The sequence below is a fragment of the Sander vitreus genome, chromosome 5 (assembly GCF_031162955.1).
Source record: "Sander vitreus isolate 19-12246 chromosome 5, sanVit1, whole genome shotgun sequence".
NCBI lineage: Eukaryota > Metazoa > Chordata > Actinopteri > Perciformes > Percidae > Sander > Sander vitreus.
Window position 1 is genome coordinate 8,479,151 of NC_135859.1, and position 24,404 is coordinate 8,503,554.

General features: G+C 38.4%; 1 protein-coding gene across 1 annotated transcript in view; it reads left to right on the forward strand.

Moving 5' to 3' along the window:
• The window catches only part of cacna1ba (calcium channel, voltage-dependent, N type, alpha 1B subunit, a), a 178,858-nt gene that overhangs the window by 96,399 nt on the left and 58,055 nt on the right, over positions 1-24,404 (forward strand). Inside the window, 8 exon segments of the mRNA XM_078249618.1 lie at positions 336-520; positions 4,090-4,210; positions 5,482-5,611; positions 6,295-6,354; positions 7,233-7,339; positions 19,539-19,635; positions 22,440-22,600; positions 22,742-22,879. Of these exon segments, the coding sequence (XP_078105744.1) occupies positions 336-520; positions 4,090-4,210; positions 5,482-5,611; positions 6,295-6,354; positions 7,233-7,339; positions 19,539-19,635; positions 22,440-22,600; positions 22,742-22,879 (999 nt within the window).

Here is a 24,404-nt window from a genome sequence, read left to right on the forward strand (position 1 = left end):
TGGAGCGGAAGCTTCAGCAGACATTTAAGTCACGTGCTTTCAAGCATAAAAACCTTTTTTTGCGATATTTCAAGGTTTTTTACTAATTTTCGACCTTGCCTTCTGGAATGAAAAAATAATAATTGCACTGAAAGAGATCATCAAAGGTTTTCAGTGACCCTGCAGTATTAAATGGTGTTTCTACTGGTCGGTAAATGTTTAGCCATATCCATCAGTCGAATAAATGTCACTGACATTGGTGGCAGGTAACAAATCATTGGGCCATCAGTAGGAGATATTAATTAATAAAATACAGTGTATTCATATCTAAGGTGCTATCTCTGTTCTCGGGATAGGTTTGGTGACTCAGAGGGTGAGTTGCTCGCCATCTCCCCCCAGCAGGGCTCTGAAGGGGGCAACTGTCCTGACCGACCAGAGGACTCAGACAACCAGAGGAACATCACACGAACTGGCCAAACCTCCATCCACGTTCCTCCTGTGACTATCACTTCCCCACCTGGAGATACCACCCTCATACAAAGTCAGTACCAACTGAGGCCTGCAGGATGCACACATAATTTAACTTCCATGGCGGCCAATACATTGAAGGTCTTTTTCTATAGCCACATACAGCTAAACTAAGTAGAGTATGCTGAGTACAGATTTACATTTAATGTGAAGAAAGCAGGGTGAGGAACTTTTTAAACAGATGACATTCATTTTTGTATAGATGGCCCAAGGATGGTGAAATCTGACTTTTAAATCTGATTATCAGTACCATGATCACCCCAGGAGACAAGGTCTTTGTCTTTTCACAAGGGATGAATATTACTTACTTATTAAGACATACAAAATTAAGCTGATGTGGGGAAGTAAATGTCAGACAGAAAAATTAAAACCAAACCTAAATACACCTGCAAGCAGATGTACAGGGATACAGGGTAGAAGCACCCAACACAACCTGGAACCAAAGTAACACCATCTCGGGGCGACCAGCATGCTGAGGCCAGTATTACGTAAATAGCATATTAAACAGGTTCTTTAATAAGCATTTGTTTTTTAAGACCTGGAAGGTTTACCCCCTCTGGTAAGAGCTGTTCCAGTTTGGTCCATAAGGGCTGTGGAGTCAGAGTAATACATCATTTTGGGTTTATTTGAGTATTTAATTGGCCTACTATAGGAACTGTTCTCTGCAAATACAAAGGCAAAAAAATAAATACAATCAAATAAGTAAGGGAACCGAACTGGTTATTATTGCGAATTAGAACCCAGACAGGTTGATGCAGGACTCGAATCAGCCTGAAGGGGTTCTAATTAGCATATGATATTATATTGATACCGTGATAAAAGACTTGATATCTTCTTAGATTTTGGATATCGTAATATGGGGTAAGTGTCATAATTTTCCTGGTTTTACAGGCTGCATTACAGTAAAGTGATACCATTTTTTGAACTTACCAGACTGTTCTAGCTGTTCTATTATTTGCCTTATATTCACATCATTGATAATTATTTATCAAAAATCTCATTGTGTAAATATGTTTGTGAAAGCACCAATAGTCAACCCTACAAAATCATTGTGATATTGATATCAAGGTATTTGGTCAAATATATTGTGATATTTGATTTTCTCCATATCGACCAGCCCTATTACACGGCTTATTATACGGCTATTCATACAAAGGTTACTCTGTCAGCGATCCCTGTTTCCTCCTCCCTCTCTCTTGCTCTGTGATCCATTAATCAGCTGTATTTAAATATTGTTTAAAAACTATTTTTTTTTATTTAAAAATGGTCCACCCGAGTCTATGATCAGAACTCCCTCCATGGCAATGGTCAGTTATACTTAGCATTGGTTTGTTATACAGAAATAGCAGACCACAGAATGCCGTGATTGACTAATCACAATCAAGTATTCAACCAAGCCGTGTAATTAGTTTTAACTTTGTCACCTATTTTAAGTTAGTCTTAGTCTCAGTCTTGTGCCAAATGTCCTTGTTAGCTTTAGTAATATTTAGTCATTCAGACATCTTTTTTTGTTAGTCAAGTTTTAGTCGACTAAAAGTCTCGTCATTTTAGTCTAGTTTTAGTCAAAAGAAAACTTGACTCAACATTTTAGTCTTTTTTTAAATAACAAATTATTTCTGAGATTATTTCTGATAACCATTTCAGTCACAACACCCCCAAAGGCGTATAGAGAGAGAAGTGTTTTCTGAGAAAAGACAGAGGCTGGCAGCAACAGCACAAACTCATTTGGAATATTCTATCTCATGATGAAAACATAGATGATTGTAGACGAAAATGAAGAGAGATTAGTTTTTATTTTATGCAAAACATTTTAGTCTTGTCTTTTTTCGTCAACAATAATGCATGTTAATTTAGTCTTAGTCAGCGTTTTTGGACATTGGTGCAGTCTCGTCATCGTCTCGTCTTAGTCATGGAAAAAAAGGTCGTTGACGAACATATTTAGTCTTTTCTCGTCTGACGAAATTAACACTACGTGTAATACATAATAGTAATAAAGTAATAATAATAAAAGAAAAATGGTTGTATAAAATACAAAGGTAGAATAAAAAAAGGTTGATCGCTAACAGGAAATAAGAAAGTTAGTCTGAGATGGCAGAAAATGTCAATTTTCTTAGCTTGTGTGGAAAATGTGTCTTTTTAAAATTAGTAGATGATCTTTTTAAATATTGTTTGGGGCATTTTACGCCTTTACTATAACCGTCAGTAGAAAGATGACAGGAAATAATGGAAAGATGGGGAGTGACATGCATCAAAGGACTCCGACTGTACATTAACTGGGAATGTTGCTTTCCATGGTTAGTGTCTTTAGGCCACCGTGCTGTCCCACAGAGAAAAAAAAAAGTCTAAAATCCATGAATGATAGGCGGGAAAAACAGGAAAAATCAAGCACCCAGCCAAAAGGTCTTTCATATGACTTTGGAGTAAAGATTTAAGTGTAACACCAAATAAAGCAGTGATAACAGATGGTTCAACAGGCGCTGAGGCTTTTTGTGAGATTGTATTAAATACTTCCAAACAATAGTTGTTTATACAGGTACATGATTAAAATGTAATGGTTGGTATCTAGAGATCGACAACGATACAGCCAGACCTTGGTTTAATTGTAACAGTGAAGATTATTTTATTGTATCAGACTCTGCCTTGCAGAGGTCGAAGAAGAGATCTAATTCCTTCTCAAAGGGGGTTTGATCCAAACCAAAATGACAGGTGTGAAACCTCCCCCAGACTATGGTCCGGACCAAACGACCAAAATTTGGTCCGACCAAAAGAGGTAGTCTCGGTCCGGATCAAACTGAACCATGGTCCAGTTCGTTTATAGTGTGAAAGCATTTTTTGGATGGTTCGGACTTTCGGACCAAATACAAGAAGCTCTAGCAGGCTCTCCTTGTGTTACAAGACCGGGGAAGCTCCTTTAAGGAATAGCTCGGTGCTTAGCCTGTACATGAGAGAGAGTGACGGTGAATGCGCTCAGAGCAGACAGCTGTCGGCTATCAGAGCTGAGAATACATCAGCAGTTTACTTGTTAAGTGGTAGTAAATGTACAGTGTAGGTTTCCGTTTGTCTCTGAATAAATGCTCCAGAAAGAAAGTTCCCGTTTCTTGCTTCTCAACATCACAACAAAACAAAAAGGCCCGCGGCAGTAGGGGAGAGCAGCAGTCAGTTGAAAAAACTCTGACACAGAGAGAGGATACGAGAGGACGGGGAAGCCCGTCTACAAACCAATCAATTATAAGCATCTGGAGACGCATCTCACGTATGTGATGACGGCAGGACGTAGTTTTGTCACGTATAGATCTTTAGTGCGCTTGCATAACTGCAGTGTGAAACCAAAACTTACCCGATCAAATGTTTACAATGTAATAAAAACATGAACCTTGTGTTGGTGTTTTGAGGGCAATGAATTAGATGAACGATTGTTGGGGGTTGTGATTCAATGCCACTCTGCCATGTCAATAATTAAATAAGGTCCCAATGTAAATTACATGCTGTATTTGGTGAAAACTGATGCCTCTTAGAGGTCAAATGTGACTGTTTGCTTGACGCTTGCTTACATTGCTGTAAACAACCTATCTATCTCCCCAGTTAACAGTATTGACTGTGAGACAATGCCCATGAATGAGAAGGCCCTGGCAGATCGAGGTCAAAGTGGACCCAAACCCATTCTGCCTTACAGTTCTATGTTCATCTTCGGACAGACTAATCCGTGAGTCACCTCAACCTTCTTCAACTTCTTCACCTCCCTGTAGGACCTCCCACACGCTATGGAAGTTGAACCATGGAGAGATTGGATGATATTACTTTTTTTATTTTGTATCTATAGGCTATCATATCATTATTATACTATAAGGAATCACCCAATCCTACACCACAATTCTAAGTGCTAAGGTCTAGCCTGTGTGTGTGTTGATCTGTCCCCTCTCTGCTTTCCCGCCTAGTAAAAGCAGTAAAGTGTACCTCCTCAAGAGGCCAGTGCCTCCACTACCAACACACTCACAGTCAACACTAATAATTTTAGGTTAAGCCTATTCACTAACTTGTGTACTGATGAGATAACTTTATTTGAGGTTTGGCTGCAGTACACAGTAAAAAAAATAAAGTAGTATCTAGTTATATCTGCATTTTTTTATATAGCCTCTAGTAAGCCTGTGTGTATAGGCTGTTTAATACAGTTGCTATATTTCTACCATAATATATGTATATATATATATATATGATATATATATATATATATATATATATATATATATATATATATATATATATATATATATATGTATATATATACTGTTTATTCTACCTTTTCTAGTTATTATTTAGAAGTCCAGAAGACTGCACCTTAGACACAAAGCTAAGGTGCCAGAAGGGCAAAAATGTCAAATATGGAGAAAGGAAGGCTGTGCACACTTCAAACGTCAAATGCAGGCCAAGCTTTTTGTCATTACACCTTTATCATGGCAAATTTTTTACAAAATGGGAAATGTACTTCACATAGTCCCTAAGGTCCAAATATATAAAGATCCACAGATACTATATCACAAACACTGGAAATAAATCAATACAGAAAGCAATCAGGGTATACACAAGGCTCTCTCCATCCTGTAAGTTTCAATGTGGATTTTGATCTGAGCATTATGCTATACTTGAAGTTAACTTACAGTATGCCTTTGAGGGTTGTAGGTACTGCTCTTTATGATGATCTACATTTGTGCTAATATTTCCTGCCATTTTGCTACTTCTACTACTAGTATGTTGTATCTGAAGCGCGTGTACATTGCATTTCCCATGTGAAAAACCAGAGGTCTGCTCTATTTCTTGTCATCATAAGCTTTAAGATTTGTCTTACATCGGTCTTTTTTAGCAAATTAAAAGTGAGGAGATAGTAGCTGCTGCAGCTACAGCCTAATCTCTATGTCCACTGCTTGCTGTTTCTTTACCTCTCTCTTTGTCTGTCCATCCCTTCTTCTCTCTCCTCAGGGTGAGGCGGTTATGTCATTACATTGTGACTCTGCGTTATTTTGAGATGTCCATTCTGGTTGTCATTGCTATGAGCAGTATCGCTTTGGCAGCAGAGGACCCTGTTTGGACGAACGCCCCTCGCAACAATGTGAGACACACAGTGTATATGAACTTTACACATAAACAATGCACATTCACACTTCTTTTCTTGTCAGCATGGGGCTTTGCCTGCTACATAATTAAAGGGTCATTTTTGTATTTTTCAACCTGGACCCAATTTCCCCATGCATTGATGTCTAAGTGACTAATGTAAACCTGTAAATCTTTGAAATTGGTCCAGTAATTGGTGACAACATTATGGAAAAAATCCCTACAGAGATAGACCTTTCTGTTAAAGAGTAAAATATTTTTTGTTTAACCAGAAACAGCTCTGCAATTGCCCATTTACGTTACATTACAGCTTGTTTCGCTGTGCTGGCTGCAGCGGTTTTGCTTAATACTGGACCAATTTCAAAGAGCGTTGTTCCCATCAGTCACTTAGACACAAAGACATAGGAAAATAGTTTGAAAAAAAACTAAGTGACCCTTAAGTTCATTAACCTGTTAAGTAATAAGAACATATATACTATCTGCCATTTGGTAAATAATTGACTCTGGTGTTCAATGCTAACAACTTTATATGCAGTGCCTAAAACAGGCCACACAAACCTACAGACAGATATGATTACATGATTATTACACACAGCATTATATGCCATGACCCCACCCAGAGCAGAATACATTTCTCCATTTGTCGTCTGTTTCAGCACTGATTTAGTCTCTCTTTTGCAGGTGCTCAAATATCTGGATTATGCCTTCACTGGTGTTTTCACTTTTGAAATGGTGATCAAGGTAAGCATGCAGATGAATACACATTAAAACACTGATAACCTTGTGACTTCATTGTCTTTCACTGCACCTTTTAATCCTCAATTAAAGGTGCAATATGTAATGTTGACAGGTAGCGTTTAAAATGGTTACTGCAGTCCAAATTCGAAATACTGGAGAGAGCCGTCTCCCCCACCCCCTCCTCCCCAGACTCGAAGGTCACGGGTGTTGCCAGGTTGAAAACGCTGAACCCAATATCCCACAATGTCAGTGTTAGCTAGATGCTAGTCTTGCATTGCCAGACATTACTCCGCAGCGCAGTAGCTAGATGCTGGCTATGTTGACAGTCATAAAAGCCTGTGCTCTCGCTAAACGCAACAACAACAACAACCGCTAAAAAGACTGCAAAGTGCGGAGCTCTGTATGGACTCACAGCCACCCTTTCTCGGCTAAACGTCACTGCAACAATCGCTAAAAGATCACGTACCCAGGTTAAGTCACCGTTTGTCGGCTATGGCCACTAAACAGAAGCAGAGTACAATTTTGGCACGAAGGAGATTTTTGGTTCTACTTCTTTCCAGACCCGTGATATTTCTGGCTGAGGCTTGTATCATGTGGATGCACCGACAGTTTTGTTGTCATTACATAGAATTCCTGATGGGGAACTACGCACTATAGCTTTAATGTATTAATCAATACACAATTAACCATAGAAAGAGTATAGGATAATCAATAATCACAAAATATATAATTTAATAGACTCACTTAGTACAGGCATAATAACATAGTTCCATATCAAAACAAAGTTAATTTAAAATAAATAAATGTAAGAGATATTAAACTAAATAAAACAGCAAAAAGTAAAATGAAAATAAAAAGACATAATGGTGTTTTTGGTTTAGATGGTGGACCTTGGCCTGTTGCTTCATCCTGGAGCCTACTTCAGAGACCTGTGGAACATTCTGGACTTCATAGTGGTCAGTGGGGCGCTGGTGGCGTTTGCATTTTCGTAAGTTCAATAACTCCTATCTCTTTGTCATAAAATATGATGTCTCCAATTAGTAAATAGTTAATCCTGATCATCAGAGTTGGTGGTGACTGGTGGTCTAATCTGGTGTGTCAGGTGTAATATACTGTATATAATAAACTTTAAATGTAATGTAATGTGGACTGTGGGGGGCAGGAACCCGTCTTACAGCATCTGGTCTGTCAAATGTCTATTAGAAGAAAAAGGAACAGTATGTATAAATCAAAAACTGGAAAGTAAATTAACAGAGGAAGTGTTCATCTTTTGGTAAAGATCATCTAATGCCCTGTTACAGGGCAAAGCCTGTGCATAATAAAACAACGATTGATGTCTTATAGTTCAAGTCCTGTGAACACATGTAAAACCCTGCCTTTCCATTAGATGCCGAACTTCAGCGGATGAGTGAGTGCCCACTTTCTTATGGGACTCATGGACTTGTCCCAGGTTTGATGGCTGAGCAAACATTATGCAAATCATTGTATGGATCCACTAGGATGAAAGTTTAAACCCATGTTAGAAGGCCCTGTCTGTGTTCATAGAGCTAGAATTATAGTACATGATCATCAATATGGTGTTTTTATGTGACAGTTCAATTGTTGCATTATAGGTGTATTTGTAATTCAGTTATTCAGCTATCTCACTTATTTATATCACTACCACACTTCTATTACTATTATTGATATTTTAATTCTTGGATTTTACAAGAAGATCAAGAATGGCAAGAAGTGTGTGTGTGTGTGTGTGTGTGTGTGTGTCTGTGTGTGTGTGTGTGTGTGTGTGTGTGTGTGTGTGTGTGTGTGTGTGTGTGTGTGTGTGTTGTGCTGTTGTGTAGTGTGTTTATTGACATGACCCTCTTCCTGTTTCTGTGCTGGGATCGATTTGAAGGAGCTTCATGGGGTAATGCCTCTTCTACCTCTCTCATCTTGCCTGTTTGTGTCATTATATGTGTGTATGTACTGTATGTGAGAGAAAACATACATACATACACCTACATTGCCAAAACAAGTAATTTCCTCGCATATTCAGTCTTACTTCTTGAAATGGATCCAGGCTTTTTTTTAAAGTCAAAGGATGAGGAATACAACTTTATTTCTACTAGAAGATAATTTTGTTGGTACTATTGAGTTAACTGGTTTGGTATAACCACTCTTTCTAAACTTGCCCTGTCTACTGTATGGAATTATATTTGCACCTCAATTCTGAGAGAAAAATTTGACATTTAGAACACACATATGACATTTCTGCACACACATAAGTTATATTTTGTAGAGAAATACAAGCAAAGAAGAATGTAGACAAGGAATTATCCCTTCTGTGCTCAAAATATAATCTATGTACATGCAAAAAATCGGTCTCTGAAAGTGTCCCATCATTTGGAATTAAGACACAAATATGCTTGTTCTTTACTGATTTCCTAAATTCTCTGAATTGAACCATACCATGTTTTTTTCAAAACACAACACACCGCTGCATTGAATGCTACTGTCAGTGAAAAATTGCTTCACTAGATTTCCTTCACCATCATGATTTTGATTTTTAGTGCAGAATGGTGATTGTTGAAGGAGCAAAACAGCAAAGTTAGCTCAAACTTACAAGATGCATCACCATCAGCTGTTAAGGTGTATTTTTCTTTTAAAAGACTGTAAGACATTCAGTATATGAAGAGAAATTGCTTGTGAGGATGGGTGTTTTTTTGCAGTGTGCACTGTGTCTGAGACACACTCCCATCCCGTCGTCCATCTAAGATCTTCCTGTATTTGCTTGGCTAAAGGTCTTTCCTCCATGCTCTCCTAACCTATAGAGGGGCATGTTACCGTGTTCATCATCCTTATCTTCCCCCGAGCCTCTGATGGGAGGTGTTTTCATTAGCACTTTGCCTTGCCACAGCTCTGCTTGGACTGTAATGATACCATCAATTTCACATTCTCTATCATTAATTCACCAGAGGCTTGCTAATGTTACAAGCAAGGTGCTGCTGGAGGGCATGAGTATGTCTCAGGGAATAGCAATCTTCTCTGTGTTCTTAGCATGCACATTAGATAAAATGTATGACATGTATTCTGTTAGCTATAGGTTTTTAATGACTGCCATATAACCATACTGTCACATCATCACCATTTAAATGCACCATGTTCTACACTACCCTACTTATTCTTTGTCTGCCTGCTCAGCATCATACTGTAGATGGGGATAATTATTATATATGTTTTGGTTCCACACCTGTGCTGAATAGCATTTGTGAATAGTTTTTCATCAGTGAAACTCATAAACGGTACTTTTCAGTGACGGACAACCTGTATAATATGGAGACACAATGTTCAATAGTAAATTGATATTATGAAATAATGTTAACTTGTTTACTATCTAAAGTAGTAGCCTAGCGCTGCTTGCGAGGTCAAGAGTTCACGTATCATTTTACTAACATTAGGGTAGAGTAACGTTAACAGCTCTGTAGCTCTCTTCACGACAACACAGACACAGGTTGGTTTTATGAAACGGGCGTTTATTGCTTTGCTCTTCTGTCCTTAATGCATTCACGTCACACCGTGAGAACTATATGTGAATGAACATAGTAAGCACGTCAAATTAATGATACATTACCGAAGAAAATAAAAATACAAATTGCGCTTAGCGCGAATATAAATAAAGCTTCACATGTAAGATAAAATACCTCGTTGGCTACTTGTCCTGAAAAGGAGGTTCTTAAATCCTTTGAAAATCCTTCACTGTTCGCCTTGGCCTTCTACAACAGTGTAACTCCAACTTAATTAGCAGAGCCAGGCACCGTAACATGCTGACGTTAGATTTTTTTCCTCATCCATTAACAAATTCCGCAGCAGTGGAAACCACAACAGAGAACATTAGTTCCAAGAGAAACAAAAAAAAACAGTGGACTAAAATAACTATTACGTCACATTCATTTTAACCTTTACATTAAACACATTTCCTATTTATTTACTGTATGAGACTATGAGTATAAACTATAAATTTTCCTATGAATTTTGCATTAATTATGCGTCATAAACAGCACATATTTAACAGCACTTACGAGCTCTGTCTTGATATTTATTGGATTAGGGCAAGGTTACACTCCAGCAACCCCAACCCGAGAAGCACAACTTTGCCAAATAAGTGCCCTGTCACTTGTAATGTAAAAAGTGAAAACATGCTATTTAAATATACAAACAAGTAGGCCTATGTGTAATTTTGTCTCAAGGATGGCTCATCATCTGGTGAGGATGCTGATTTTTTTGCCTGGGACATGTAGCTTTAACCCCAGTCTTAGAATAACATCATGTATGTAGCATATGTAAGTGTGTTTTACAATATCTTGGTTTTAAAACGAGTCAGCTTAAAAAAATTAGATAGAAAATAAATAGAGCTAAAGTTAGCTTTATTAGCTAGCTAGGTACAGCTGATAAAATCTGACAGTTGTTATTTTAGCTGAAAAATTGATGTCCATTGGCTGGAAATGAGATGCCAGCTACCTATGTTTAGAATCAATAAACCATTGTTTTCTAAGCATTTTGAGTGTTAAATCTGCCACCATTACAGTGTATCAATGTAAACAACATATGTGCCAACAAGGGTGATCTTAACAGGCGGAGCAACAGTAAGTAAGGGGGGCAGGGCTTAGCAAACACTCAATTCACACAGTTTTAATTTCACAAAACCGTTTTTCCCAATGGCCATTTTTAATGTTTAGGTAGGCCACTTCTGTCTGTCACTCATAACAAAAAGGGCAGCACTAGTTATGGGAATTGACTGTTGCATCATTCAGACCAAAGCAACAGCCAATCACATAACTGGCTCTGCCCTGTCTGTCTTGATTGACAGACCGTGATTTCGTTATTAAAAGTTGTGTTGTGGAATAAAAACGTGGAAAAGTCAGTTTTCAAATAAAAATCAAATTTTTATAGGTCAATTTTACCGGCAGTATCTCTGTGATTGTGAAAAGAAGCAGGATACAAATATAATTTCAAAACAATGAGCTGAGTTTTAAAAATATATTGTATGCTTATTTCATGGTTATATTACATATTTTTCAGTTTTTACTTGTGAATATTTATTTCATAGTGTCTGATCTATTCATTTGATATTGAACACTTTGGATCTCCACAGCTATGATTCTGTCTTGTTCTTATGCATTAAGTCCAACATATATGATGCTTCAGCAGGTTAATCAAACTCCAAAAAAAAAAAAAAAAGTCAGGGGCTGATTTGACAGATAAAAAGTTCTGTTTGATGGATAGCTGTCATTCACTCATTATGCATGTCGCTGAAGCTCGTTCTGCCTGCAATCCATTTGGTTGACTGCCTGTGGCAAAGACAACGAATCATAGCATCTCCATCAAAGCCAAAAGTGTTTAGCTCAGTCTGCAGCTTTTTGGTGCATTTCATATTGAATGCTGCAAACTGCAATACTGCTTTTTAATATTAGCTCCATATGCTAGTGATGATAACTTGGTTTTGAGGGCTGCAATGATATTTCTATTTTCTTTTATTAAATTATCAGTATTATTATTTAGAAAAAGGCCTGTTTTGAGAGGCTTTTTTTTAATGCTTTGGTTGAACTAGAAGTAGCAACGTGCAAATTACAGAACAAGAGCTGAGCATCATAGTCACAGCTTTGATTTGTGTTACTTCAGTGATAGGCTACCTTAAGAAATAACAGGCCCATTCACACCTGCTAAATTGAGTTGAATTCATTGTGAAGCCTATTCTTTACTGGGAATTACCCACTCAGTTGTTTGCTACCAACCATAATATATAATCTTATATTGGTTTTCATTGGTATAAACTATGCTGTTGTCATTTGATGCAAACTTATGCTTTATTTTGTTGGTGTGTTTGAAGCATCTATAAATGTGCTGTGCTTTGTTTTACCACTGTTTTACCCCAAATAGATCGCAACAAGGTGTGACCAGGTGGGGAACCTCCCTATGCTACCCTGACCCCCCATACCCATGCCTTACCCCAACCCATACCCATGCCTTACCCCAACCCTTTTCCCCAAATCCAACCCTCTCTTACTACCATTCTTCTTATGCTTAGACCAGCTTCATGTATAAAACAATCAGACCCATAATTCAGTGACTCAAATGCCTTTTTAACACAACAGTAACCTTTGTGTGACAGCTTTCAATTGAAACCTGCCTCAGCCTACCAAAAACAACTGATGATTTTAGCAGTTTCATTCCAAAATGCTATTACCCTTTTGGGTGGAAATCAAACAGTACTTTCCATTTTAGGTCATAACTTCAATTTCATTCTTTAAATTACCCTAAATTGAATTAATTATTTTTATAAGTCATTTTCAGTAATAACAATCATAATCAAAAGGTTGGGTTTAAATAAACTTAGCACATAAAGTAAGGAAATTTGTGTTTGGTAGATTATTTCTCTGTGGTAACAATACTTTTTGGCAATAAATCTTATACCGTTGGAAAGCCTGTTTAGTTCCCTTTCAAATGGTGCCCCATTTGTAAGGAACATGCATTTGTGGGATGAGCAGCAGCGCTGAGTATGTGAGTTGCGCCCATGAAAGAGATGAGATTCTGCAACCAGTGGCAATCCCATATCTCCACAGTCTGGGACCGAACTCTATCCTCCAAGATGACAGCGCTCGCCCCCCCCACAGGGCGGGGTTTATCAGAGACTACCTCCAGAATGTGGGAGTAGAGAGGATGGAATGGCCTGCCAGCAGTCCTGACCTCATCCCCATTGAACACTTGTGGGATCAGCTTGGGCGTGCTGTTCATGCCAGAGTGACCAACACAACCACGTTGGCTGACTTGCGACAAATGCTGGTTGAAGAATGGGATGCCATCCCACAGCAGTGCGTGACCAGGCTGGTGACCAGCATGAGGAGGAGGTGCCAGGCTGTGTATGGTTCTTCCACACGCTACTGAGGCTCCTGTTTGTGAAATGAATAAATTGTTCAATTGCCAATATGTCTTGTTTCGTCAAACTTCAATCATCCAATCCACTAAACACCAAACGAGTCAATGGCAGAATAAGCTGTTTGGCATTGGCAGAGAAGATTTGGCACATTTGTCATGGGCGCAACCCGCATACTCAGCGCTGCTGCTCATCCCACAAATGCATGTTCCTGACAAATGGGGCACCATTTGAAAGGGAACTAAACAGGCTTTCCAACGGTATAAGATTTATTGCCACAGAGAAATAATCTACCAAACACAAATGTCCTTACTTTTTGTGCTAAGTTAAGATATATCATATATAAAGTATAAACAAATTCTTTATTTTGCATTTTGGAATGAAAACTCATTTAGATATCAGCAGGTGTTTTTCAGCATGAGAGTATGAAGTTATAGGGGGGGAGTATGAATCACTCAAAACAGATTATGAAAAAACAAATTCTGCACACATTTATTTTTGTGTTTAGACTGAGAAATGCCTGAACACAGTATTGCTATGTAATGAATAACCTGTTGGGTTGAGAATATGACTAGCCTTCAGTAGGCCTACTCACTGTACTGTTTCACACTGAAAGGTACTATGTTGAATTTTCATAAAATCATTGTTATTAATGACAGTACAGTCAGCATCCTGTTTGCACTCGTGCTCGCACTCCATAGGAATGAGCGAGCATCTTGGGCATTGGCCAAAACAGGGATGTGATAATAAAATATATATAAAATAATAATAATAAGAAGAAGAAGAAGAGCAGGGTATTCAGTTCATGAAGGGACCTTCCTTTTAGCCTGGTCCTACCAGACTCTCGTACATTTCATTTGAGTCTGGCCATTCTCCACTGACAAGTGTTAACTTCCTTGAAGGCGGGTACTCTGTTGAAGAACTATTTGATCTGCCCAGAGCCACTCTGGATCTGCCATAACCAATTGCTAACGTTTGGTTGTGACGTCGGCTTAGCATCGCTAGCGTTCGCTTTAGCCAACTCCATCACTAACGGAGCAAGCTGGAAAATTAAACTTCTCTCGAACCCCGTGGGGAGGAGGGCCACAACATCACGGCCACCAACAAAACTCAAAGATTGTTCTTGCTCGGGCTTTAACTTCTGGATATTCGGCAGCGTTGCCACAACGGACCGAATGGCTTCGCTCGCATCTTTCTCCACCGCCATTACGGAACTACAACTCAAACTAGCACACAACCTCAACGTCATCGTTCTCAGCCACTCCCTCTGTTCACTGATTGGACCGGTAAAGATTTTGCTGGAGAAAACCCGCGAATATACCGCAAACCCAGATGGAGTACTGAAGGAAAATGAAAATTGAGCAGAGGTACGTAGGAGGGTGGAGCCAGGCTACCTTCCAAAACTGACCCCAAGCTGGCTTTCTTCCTACTGGACAGATTAGCTAACATTACTGCAAAGCATGTGAAATATATTGTGATATTATGGTTTTAGCTTGCTAATGTTAGCTAATGTTAGCTTGCTTGCTAACACAGACGAATTGCTAGCTGCTTTAACGTAGCAAAATACTGTCTCGAGTGGATAATATCAGCTAGGTGAGGATGTATTAGACCAAAACACAAAAATGAACCAAGGGAGTCCTGAGAACTGCAGCAGGCAAAAAACAAATTCCAGAATGTAGAAAAAGGAATCCAAAAACAAAGGAAAATACAAAAATAGGAAAATATAAGAAGCACAGAAACTGACTAGCTGACACGGAGAAACACGACAGGAACCAACACAAACGCACACAATGATCTGACACAGGACAAGGGGAACACAAAGACTAAATACAGAGGGTAACGAGGTAACAAGAGGCAGGTGACGCAAGGGCTGGGAAACAGGTGGAAAACATCAGGCAATCACAAGAGCGGGAAAACACAGGGAGTAAAACTAGACAAGACAAGACAGAAAACAGATTATCAAAATAAAACAGGAAACAGAACATAAAACAAGACAAGACCGAAAATCACACAATCAGAAGGAAACAAGACATGACAGAAAACCAGGCTACCAAAATATGACAGGAAAACAGACTACAATAAGACAAGACAAAACACCAAAACCATAACACTATCAAAATGACAAAAGGTCTTCAGATAACCTCTGCTGGGGTGTGTGGTTCTCGTACCGGTTGACTGGAGTCAAATGATGGGACATTACACAAAACTGTATGTAGTGGCTGATGTGTGTCGACGTTAGGGTTATATTGAAACATTTTCAACTTGCGTGGTTGTGTCTTTGCCTCAATTCGCTCTGGTCGGCATGGGAAAATTCCCTCACACTAGCCTCTTTGCATGGACATCATTTCTATTTACTCTGCCTCTAAAATTTGTATAATGTTACGTCTGAACCAAGCGGCAACCTCTGATGGCTGGCTCCAAAGTCGATTAATCCCCATAGACCCCCTTGTTAAAATGCTCAACTTTACAGCAGAATTAAACTGTTTATAACTAAGTTCCCCTTCATGACAACTGTCATGATAACTCACCCATTTAAATTTAAATGATAGTAAGGCTTAAAGTTTTGCATAATTAAGGGTGTTCTGCTTTGAGTGACGAAGGGGTGCAGGCACAGGAGGCCAGCATAGACTGTAGGCTTCAGCCATGCTCCACCTTTTTGCCCATTTTTGGAATAGTCGACTTCAGACACTGCCAAGATGGCGACGGTCGGAGCCACCGTGAGCCGCCCACTTTTAGCTTCATTTTGGCGCTTCAGAAAAGTATGGGTGACGTTAAGGACACTACGTCCATATTTTATACAGTCTATGGTCTGAACACATCTTTACAGTATTGTTGCTCTGCGAAGGTAATGCTTCAAATCTAAGGTGGAGATGAGAAACCTATAACTCTCACAAATGACATAGGAGTATTAAGACAGACCCATCCTTTAAATTATTTTGTAATGCAGCTGGCTTGCTGAGTAATGCAATCCATACTCTCCAGGATAAATGGGGAGAGAGAGAGAGAGAGAGAGAGAGAGAGAGAGAGAGAGAGAGACACACACACACTCTGGTTCTGTCACCATGAATGCATTCTAGACTAATGTGTATCAGAGCATGGAAGCTGTGAAGCTTTTACTGTGCGTAGGGTGGCCTGGCTCACCATTATTTATATATATATATATATATATATATATATATGCATTTATATATATGTATATATATATATATATATATATATATATATATATATATGCATTTATATATATGTATATATATATATATATGCATTTATATAGTTTGTGGGTACTCTTTAATATAGTTGGTTAAATGATAGACAGGTATTTATAGATATACCACAAACTTATATTGGGAATTTGAAAATATGCACCTTATAATTTTGTATGTGTGCATTTACTATATATATATATAAACAAATTTCATAGATAATAAAAATTGATCTATCTACCTATATTTATTTTCTCTTGCGCTTCTTTTTCCGATTCTTTTTCCAATTTTTTTTTTTTAAAGGTTATCACTGAAAACAACTTCCTCAGGACTGTGTGGGTGTGGTTTGATTAGATTCAATAGACATATAAGGTAATAATCCCTCTAATCAGAATGCACGAACTTATGTGCCATCATGTTTTTCCAACTGCGCCTTGCCCACTTCAATCTAGTACAGTCGCAGAGAAAAACACAAATATAGAAATATGTCATGTGAATTAACCACTGTTCTATCTTTGGCAGAAAGTGTGTTCATATAGGAACCCATCACGCATAGTAAGAAGCTCATTGAGACAATAGGTTTTTAGGGCCTTTAAAGTATCATAAGAATGTTGTAGGGAGAGTACTTGCGAGTCTACTATTCTAAAAAAATCGTATAAATATTTAGGATTTTTAATTGATGATCACCTTTCTTTTAAGCTTCATAGAACCTAGTAAAAAAAGTTGAAATTGAAGCTAGGTTTTTTTCTTTAGGAACAAATCTTATTTTACTTTTTCTGCCAGAAAAAGGCTAGTCGATGCCACATTTCTCTCTATTATTGATTATGGCGATCTGTTGTATATGAATGCCCCATCAAAGTGTCTTCAGATGTTGGATGCTGTGTATCATGGAGCTTTAAGGTTTATTGCAGACCCCTCACTCATCACTGTACACTTTACTTCACAGTGAATTTGTCCTCTCTGTCAAATCGCCGGCTCACTCACCTTTATATCTTCATATATAAGGGCATTATAGGCATGCTCCCATGTTACATATCCAAATTTCTTTTGTTTGTTTTGTGATTGTAAATTGTTTTATAAGTAACTAATTTGTTCTGCTATCTTGGCCAGGTCTCTCTTGAAAAAGAGATTTTATATATCAATGAGACTAACCTGGTTAAATAAAGGTTAAATAAAAAAATAAAAATAAAGACTTTCTGGCCAATAAGCTATTTGTAAAGTTAGCCCTTTGCCATCTGTCCATTCCCTTTTCATCAATCTCCAGGATAGACACTGTGCTCAAGTGTTAACATGTCCTAGTGAAAATAAAATAAATATTAGTCATAGACAGTAGGAGAAGCAACTATTCTTACTTGTTGCACAGTGGTAAGTTGGTTGCCAACTCTCTGCTCGTCATATGTCTTTGTGTTGAACACACAAGTCATGAGAGAAGAAACAGAAACTAACTGTTCAAATGGAGACCTTTTAACAAAAGGACGAACCTTTATGTGAATATATTGATTAATTGCATGCGATTTCACACTGACTTGTACTTTTTTAGTAAGATTACATGATGCACACATCTGAATTGTTAGGAGATGTCCCCGTGTAAGGTCTGTATTGGAGTGTGTACTATTTAGGAAAACCATGACACACCCCAAAAATACCCCAAATAGTGTCAATGAAATGTTTTCGCTCCACCCCTGTACAGTCATACACATGTATATACTAAAATGCATGCATTTTAGCTGTAAAGCTTACAGATGTTTAAACGTATTGCGTTGGATGTTTTGTTTTTGATAGAATCAGCTGTTTACTGTGCAAGAGACTGTAATTGTGGATCAAGTCAAGAACTGTTCTCTGGGTTGCTTTGTTAATTTCTGCTCAACATACCCTAATATTTTTGTTTGCTTAAAGTCAATTTGAATTATAAATAAATAACAGTGGGAACACATTTGGCAAGACAAAGTAATGATGTTTTGGCTGGGCTTTCTCTAAAAATGATTAGTTTTTGGTAACAGGCATATTCCCCTTTTTTCTGAGAGTAAGACAAGAAGACCGATATTAGTTTAATATCTCTGTGTTAACCACAGAGCTGGAGTCATGCCATGGTTAGCCTAGTTTAGCATAAAGACTGGAAGCATAAAGACTAACGCAATAGCAGGTCTGGTCTTTAACCAGCCAAAAACAGCTCATGTCACTCCACTTTCATTACTCTCCTTTATTATACATTACTGTGGCTTAGATTATACCTGATTCATACCTCACTTTAGGCAAGTGCCAAATAAATAAATGTAAATGTATATAGTACTAATACGCAAAGCAAATATGTTTTGAAGGAAACAAAATGCTGCGTCTACGTCTTAAATGTTATTTTGCCAGACCTTCCTCCACAGCGCTGCAGAGGAAGGTCTGGCTGGTCCACACAGCATTCCGGGATAGGAGAAAAGCGTGCTCTGGTTTATTGGCATTTCTTTAACCAATCACAATCGTCTTGGGCGGCACTAAGCGCCAGACGCATTAAAGGTGCCGCTGCAAAATAACCTTGGGAAAGAACTTGTTTTGGTGAAACGTGCACGTTCAAAAGTTGTTTTAGTCGTGCAACAGAAAACTCAGATTGGATAGATAGTCTAGCTAGCTGTCTGGATTTACCCTGCAGAGATCTGAGGAACAGTTAATCATAGTCCTCATAAATCCATCGGAGTTTAGAATGCCAACACAAAGAAAGCGGAAGGTAAGGGACATCCAGCCGAAAATGAGGGACATCCGGCGGCACCTGAGTAATCCCCTTAATAAATCGTTGTCGATATAGACTAACCACGTCCTGGTCCTGACTCAAGCTCTGTACTTAAAATGGACTTCTCATGGATGTGGTTTTTGTTTATATCCAGATTCCCGCCACATTTCAAACATAGTTACAAGTGTGACAAAATGAATCACAAACATAGTTAAATCTGAAAAATATTTTTTCCTGCTGTCCTGCTTATTAGTTTTTAGTTTTATTCAGTAATATAAGTAATGCAGAAAAAGATCTGATGAACAACATGTCATTTGTAAATAATTATGTGTGGTCTAACAGTGTTTGCTTTCCACAGGGGGACCAAAGGCAAAGATATCAGCACTATCAAGTCACTGAGGGTTCTCCGAGTGCTCAGGCCTCTCAAGACCATCAAACGTCTGCCAAAACTCAAGGTTCTGCTCCAGTGCTGCTTTTTGTTGTTGCTTTTTTTTAATTTATTTAGCCATATTTGCAGGGCTGTGATTAAGGCAGGCCACAGGAGCGCTAGTTTTTTGCCCTATGACTAGTCTTGCATTGCCGCATTTATTTCCACAGCGCTGTGGAATAAGGTTTGGCCACACTACAGATTCTGGAATATGAGAAAAAAACACTCTGGGTTGTTTGCATTTCTTTAAACCAATCACAAATGTCTTGGGCGACGCTAAGCTTCGGTCGCAAAGACAGTGGCTCTGCAAAATAGTCTCAGGAAGAAACTTGTTTTGGTGAAACATTTGCACCCCGCAAAAGATGGATGGATTAACGTAGTTTTCTGTGTGTACTTCATCCATAGCAATCCCGCTATGGTCGGTTCCAAAAACGTCCCAGTTAGATAATAAATGCCGTAAACATATTCTTGGTAAATCTTTACAATCATTCCCCAAAAGAACCAAGCAGCCCTGCCTTGCTGCACAATCCAAATTTTCTTCAAAACATGTCATTTTCAGCGTGTACTTTGCTAGCTCGAAGTTTGGTGTTGTTTCCCATAGCAAAGGGATTTTGAGAACATCAACATATAGAGAGCGGAAGTGGAGGTGCAAAGTCTGACATCACGCGCAGGATGTCAGGCTTTATTCTGGAAATGTACTTCCATTGATCCAGACTACCCTATGACATACTGTATGACTGTGCATACAGTATGTTTGACTGTGACCACTTTTATGCTAATGAAGGAACATGTCACCCAGTGCAACAGTGTTGATCACTGATGTGCTTTTAAAAGTTTTTGGACAACAATGGAGATCTGCGGCACAGAGGAGTAAGATATATCAGGCTTTGGATACACACTTGTTAATGTTTCAAATGGAAAAGTGACAAGCATGACACCTGCATTTAGATCTGTGGTAAAGACATCAGTAAATAGGGTTAGAAATTGTGGTTGACAGCACCCATTTGATGACTGTGATGCTTGTGCATTGTAAAGTATTTCTTATAGTATTATTTATGATAAAGTATTTTTTTTTCTTTATTTCTTTGTCACCCTTCTGTAGCTTTCAATTTCTCTCCTGAGTTTGTTTAATTTTCTTAATGGAGTCACATTGTGGCAATTTAGTGTTTACATTGTTTTGATGTTAATAATATTTTGCTGCAGGCTTTTGTGAATACAGGGAGCTTACTTTTTCCCCCTGACAGACTTGATATCGTGCTGAACATAGCATCAGTAGTTTACAGCGTTAAGTTACTTCTCTGTTAAGGGACTGTTCGTTATTTATTTAAGGGGCCACCGGAGGAGTTTTGGGTCCTTTAGCCAAAAAAGACATGACCCTCCCCTCGCCAGAAAAAAAATTTCTATGACCCTCCAAAACAATTTGGAAAAAAGGCATGACCCTCCCCCAGCAATTTATCGAAACCTTCTGTACTGGTTTGCTCTTGGCAAATATACAGATTCCCATTGTTTTTTAAAAACAATGACATACGTTACTAAACCTCTACATGCTGATCTGACGCATCACACTTCTCTGTTACGGTGTGGTGGCCATTTCAGTAGATTGACTCACTAACATTGTTGTGGAAACACAAAAGCATGGAAACTAAATGCACACTTCCTGCATTACTGCATTACTTCAAATACTAAGTTACTCCTCTAGTAAACTAGTATTCACTTGAAATAAAACAATAAAATATTGAGACCATTCAGCAAGGCACTCTGGGTAACATTCAACACACAAACTGGTTGCTATGGACTCGTCACTAGGCTTCATCCACTTCACCGTTTAAACAAAGTGGAATAAACGTATAAAAGTCCAAATCTACACAAAACCCGCAATCAATTAGTAAGCTGACATCAAATGTGGCATTTAGGAAACCTTTATTGCAACCTTGGCACGGTAAGATGTCCAGACTAGCAACAGTCATTTTTGTTTTTTATGTCCTGCTGCTGCCATCGTCAGCCAGGAAATACTTTTTTTTACTAAAGCAGTATATGAATCAGATGTATTACCTTCCAACCATTTAGTTGTTTTGTGTTATTTAAGATATTTATAAAATATCTGATCATGTCAGTCGTAATTATTCCACTCATTTTTTAAACAATGCAATTATCCGTTTCAGCCACCAGGGGGCAGCTCCCCCTGCCCCACAGCAAACTCTTAATACATCCATGGGTCAGACCCATCTGGTAGCGAAAGAGGGCAGAGACTAAGAGCTACATGGAAAAATATGCACCAAACAAGCCACTTTGAAATGTTGCTGTTTCATGAATACAAAAGTTGGGTGACCCCCCTGGACTGAAAAATGTTGGATGACCCTCACCTCTGCAAAGAATAAAAAGACATGACCCTCCCCTATTTTCCTCCGGTGGTCCATTCCATAAATACCGAACGGTCCCTAAAGGCTTTTCTTCCTCTCAGCTCCATCTTACTCTCTTTTTTATTTTTAGTTTATTTTTTAACTTGTGTTTGAATTGTTGCAAAGTGATCTTAAACAAGCATATTAGTTATTATGCTGTGTATCTTACATGTTAATGCACTTACTGAGCTGGACGCACCAGCAGGCCAAGCCACTAAGAATAGAATACTGTGAGAATTCTCAGTGGCTTGGCCTGCTGGCCAGGCTGGGCCTGCAGGTTAGTCCCACTCAGATTTCTATCAAATCTGATTCAGATTTGAATGAAGAGTTAGAGTAACATTTCAGCATCCTGACAGATGATAGTGTTCAACTATATTCAGAAATAATTTTCCACTTCATCCCTAAATAAAATGTGTGTGCTGTGTGTCCTCAGGCGGTGTTCGACTGCGTGGTCAATTCTTTGAAGAACGTGCTGAACATCCTCATTGTTTACATCCTCTTCATGTTCATCTTTGCTGTCATCGCAGTTCAGCTCTTCAAGGGAAAATTCTTCTACTGCACAGATGAGTCCAAGGTCCTGCAGAAGGACTGCAAGTTGGTCTAGAATCCTTCACTTCCTCATTTCTTATCTCAGAAACTGCTAAATTGTAAACCGTCAAATGTTTGTGTGGTCAAAACCAGACCCTGTACCTGTCTTACCCCACTCAGCTTTATTTATGTCCTTATGCTTTCCAGAGGACAGTTCCTCTACTACGACAGGGACGAGGTGGCCGCCATGCCCAGAGAGTGGAAGAAATATGAGTTCCATTACGACAATGTGCTGTGGGCCTTCCTGACCCTTTTCACTGTCTCCACTGGGGAGGGCTGGCCAACGTAAGTGCAGCTGACTTAATTCCCTCTTTAAGTTACAGACATGTGTAAGGCTGTCATATTTGAAACGATGTCTATCTGCAAAATGCAAGTAGGAAAAGGACATAAAGACAAAATATACTAAAAGGTCTGGGACGATATTCAACTTTGCAACAAATTTTGCATATTAAGAACATACAAATTGGCATTAGTATGAAAGGAGTTGTCAAAGCAACCTAGGGTCTTTTTGTGAATGTACCCGAGTCAAACTTTCGTTTAAAAGCATATTTAGGACGGAAGCGTCACTTTTAAGATTTACCGTATTCTCGTTTTTCGGTCAAATGGCCTTTTGAATGGGAGTCCTAGGGGCACTTTTATGAGCCTCAAAGGTCTCTGACACACACACACACACACACACACACACACACACACACACACACACACACACACAAACACACACACACACACACACACACACACACACACACACACACACACACACACACACACACGTATGATATTGTAAGACAGTGTGAAGTAAGAAGGATTTGTTTTGCTTTAATTGTTTTTTTTGGGCCACCTTAAAGGTGTTATTGCTAACATGTTGGCAAACAGTTGCCTATTGGTTTTTAAAAGTGCTATACAAATAGACACTTTTAATTTTCTATTTCTATTTTTTAAGTCAGAGATTTGCTGCTGAAAACAGCTGCCTGCTGTTGGATCCAGCTGCTCCGGATGGTCATTTGTCCATGGTGACCCACTTATTGAAGACCTGCTGGTGTCTTTGCACTTGCTTTCATGATTTTGTTCTCTAAGTAATTTGCTGACAAATTATGTAAAAAATGCTAGACATGAGCTTCTTCTTAAAGTTATTTATATACAAGTCACTTCTCATAACCTGAGGGCTTTTGTGGCCTAGTGAGAAAATAAGCCTTCATATCTGTAATGCTGAATATTAATCTCATGCCTATTACACACGAAAGACTTTTAATTGTCAGTATCTGCTGTAAGGCAAATATGCTGTGTCATCTTTTTCATTAGTTGAGTATGTATATATATATATATATACTTACTACCGGTCAAAATTTTGGGGTCACTTGCATTGTTTTTTTAACCAGGGCAGCAGTTTTCAGATTACATTATGTGCTTACATAATTGCAAAAGGGTTCTCCAATGTTTTCTAAGTTAGCCTTTTAAAATGATAACAGAATGTGCCTTTAGAACATTGGTTGAATGGTTGCTGATAATGGGCAATGTAGATATTGCGTTAAAGATCAGACACTTCTTTCTACAACAGTCGAGAACCCTTTTGCAATTATGTAAACGCATAATGTAATCTGAAAACTGCTGCCCTGATTAAAAAAACAATGCAAATGATCTCAGCTGGTATTCTGTCTGTAATGGAGTAGAATGGAAATTTCGTAGTGATCCCAAACTTTTGACGGGGAGTATATATATATATATATATATATATATATATATATATATATATATATATATATATATATATATATATATATATATATAGCTCCATACAATTTCACAATTT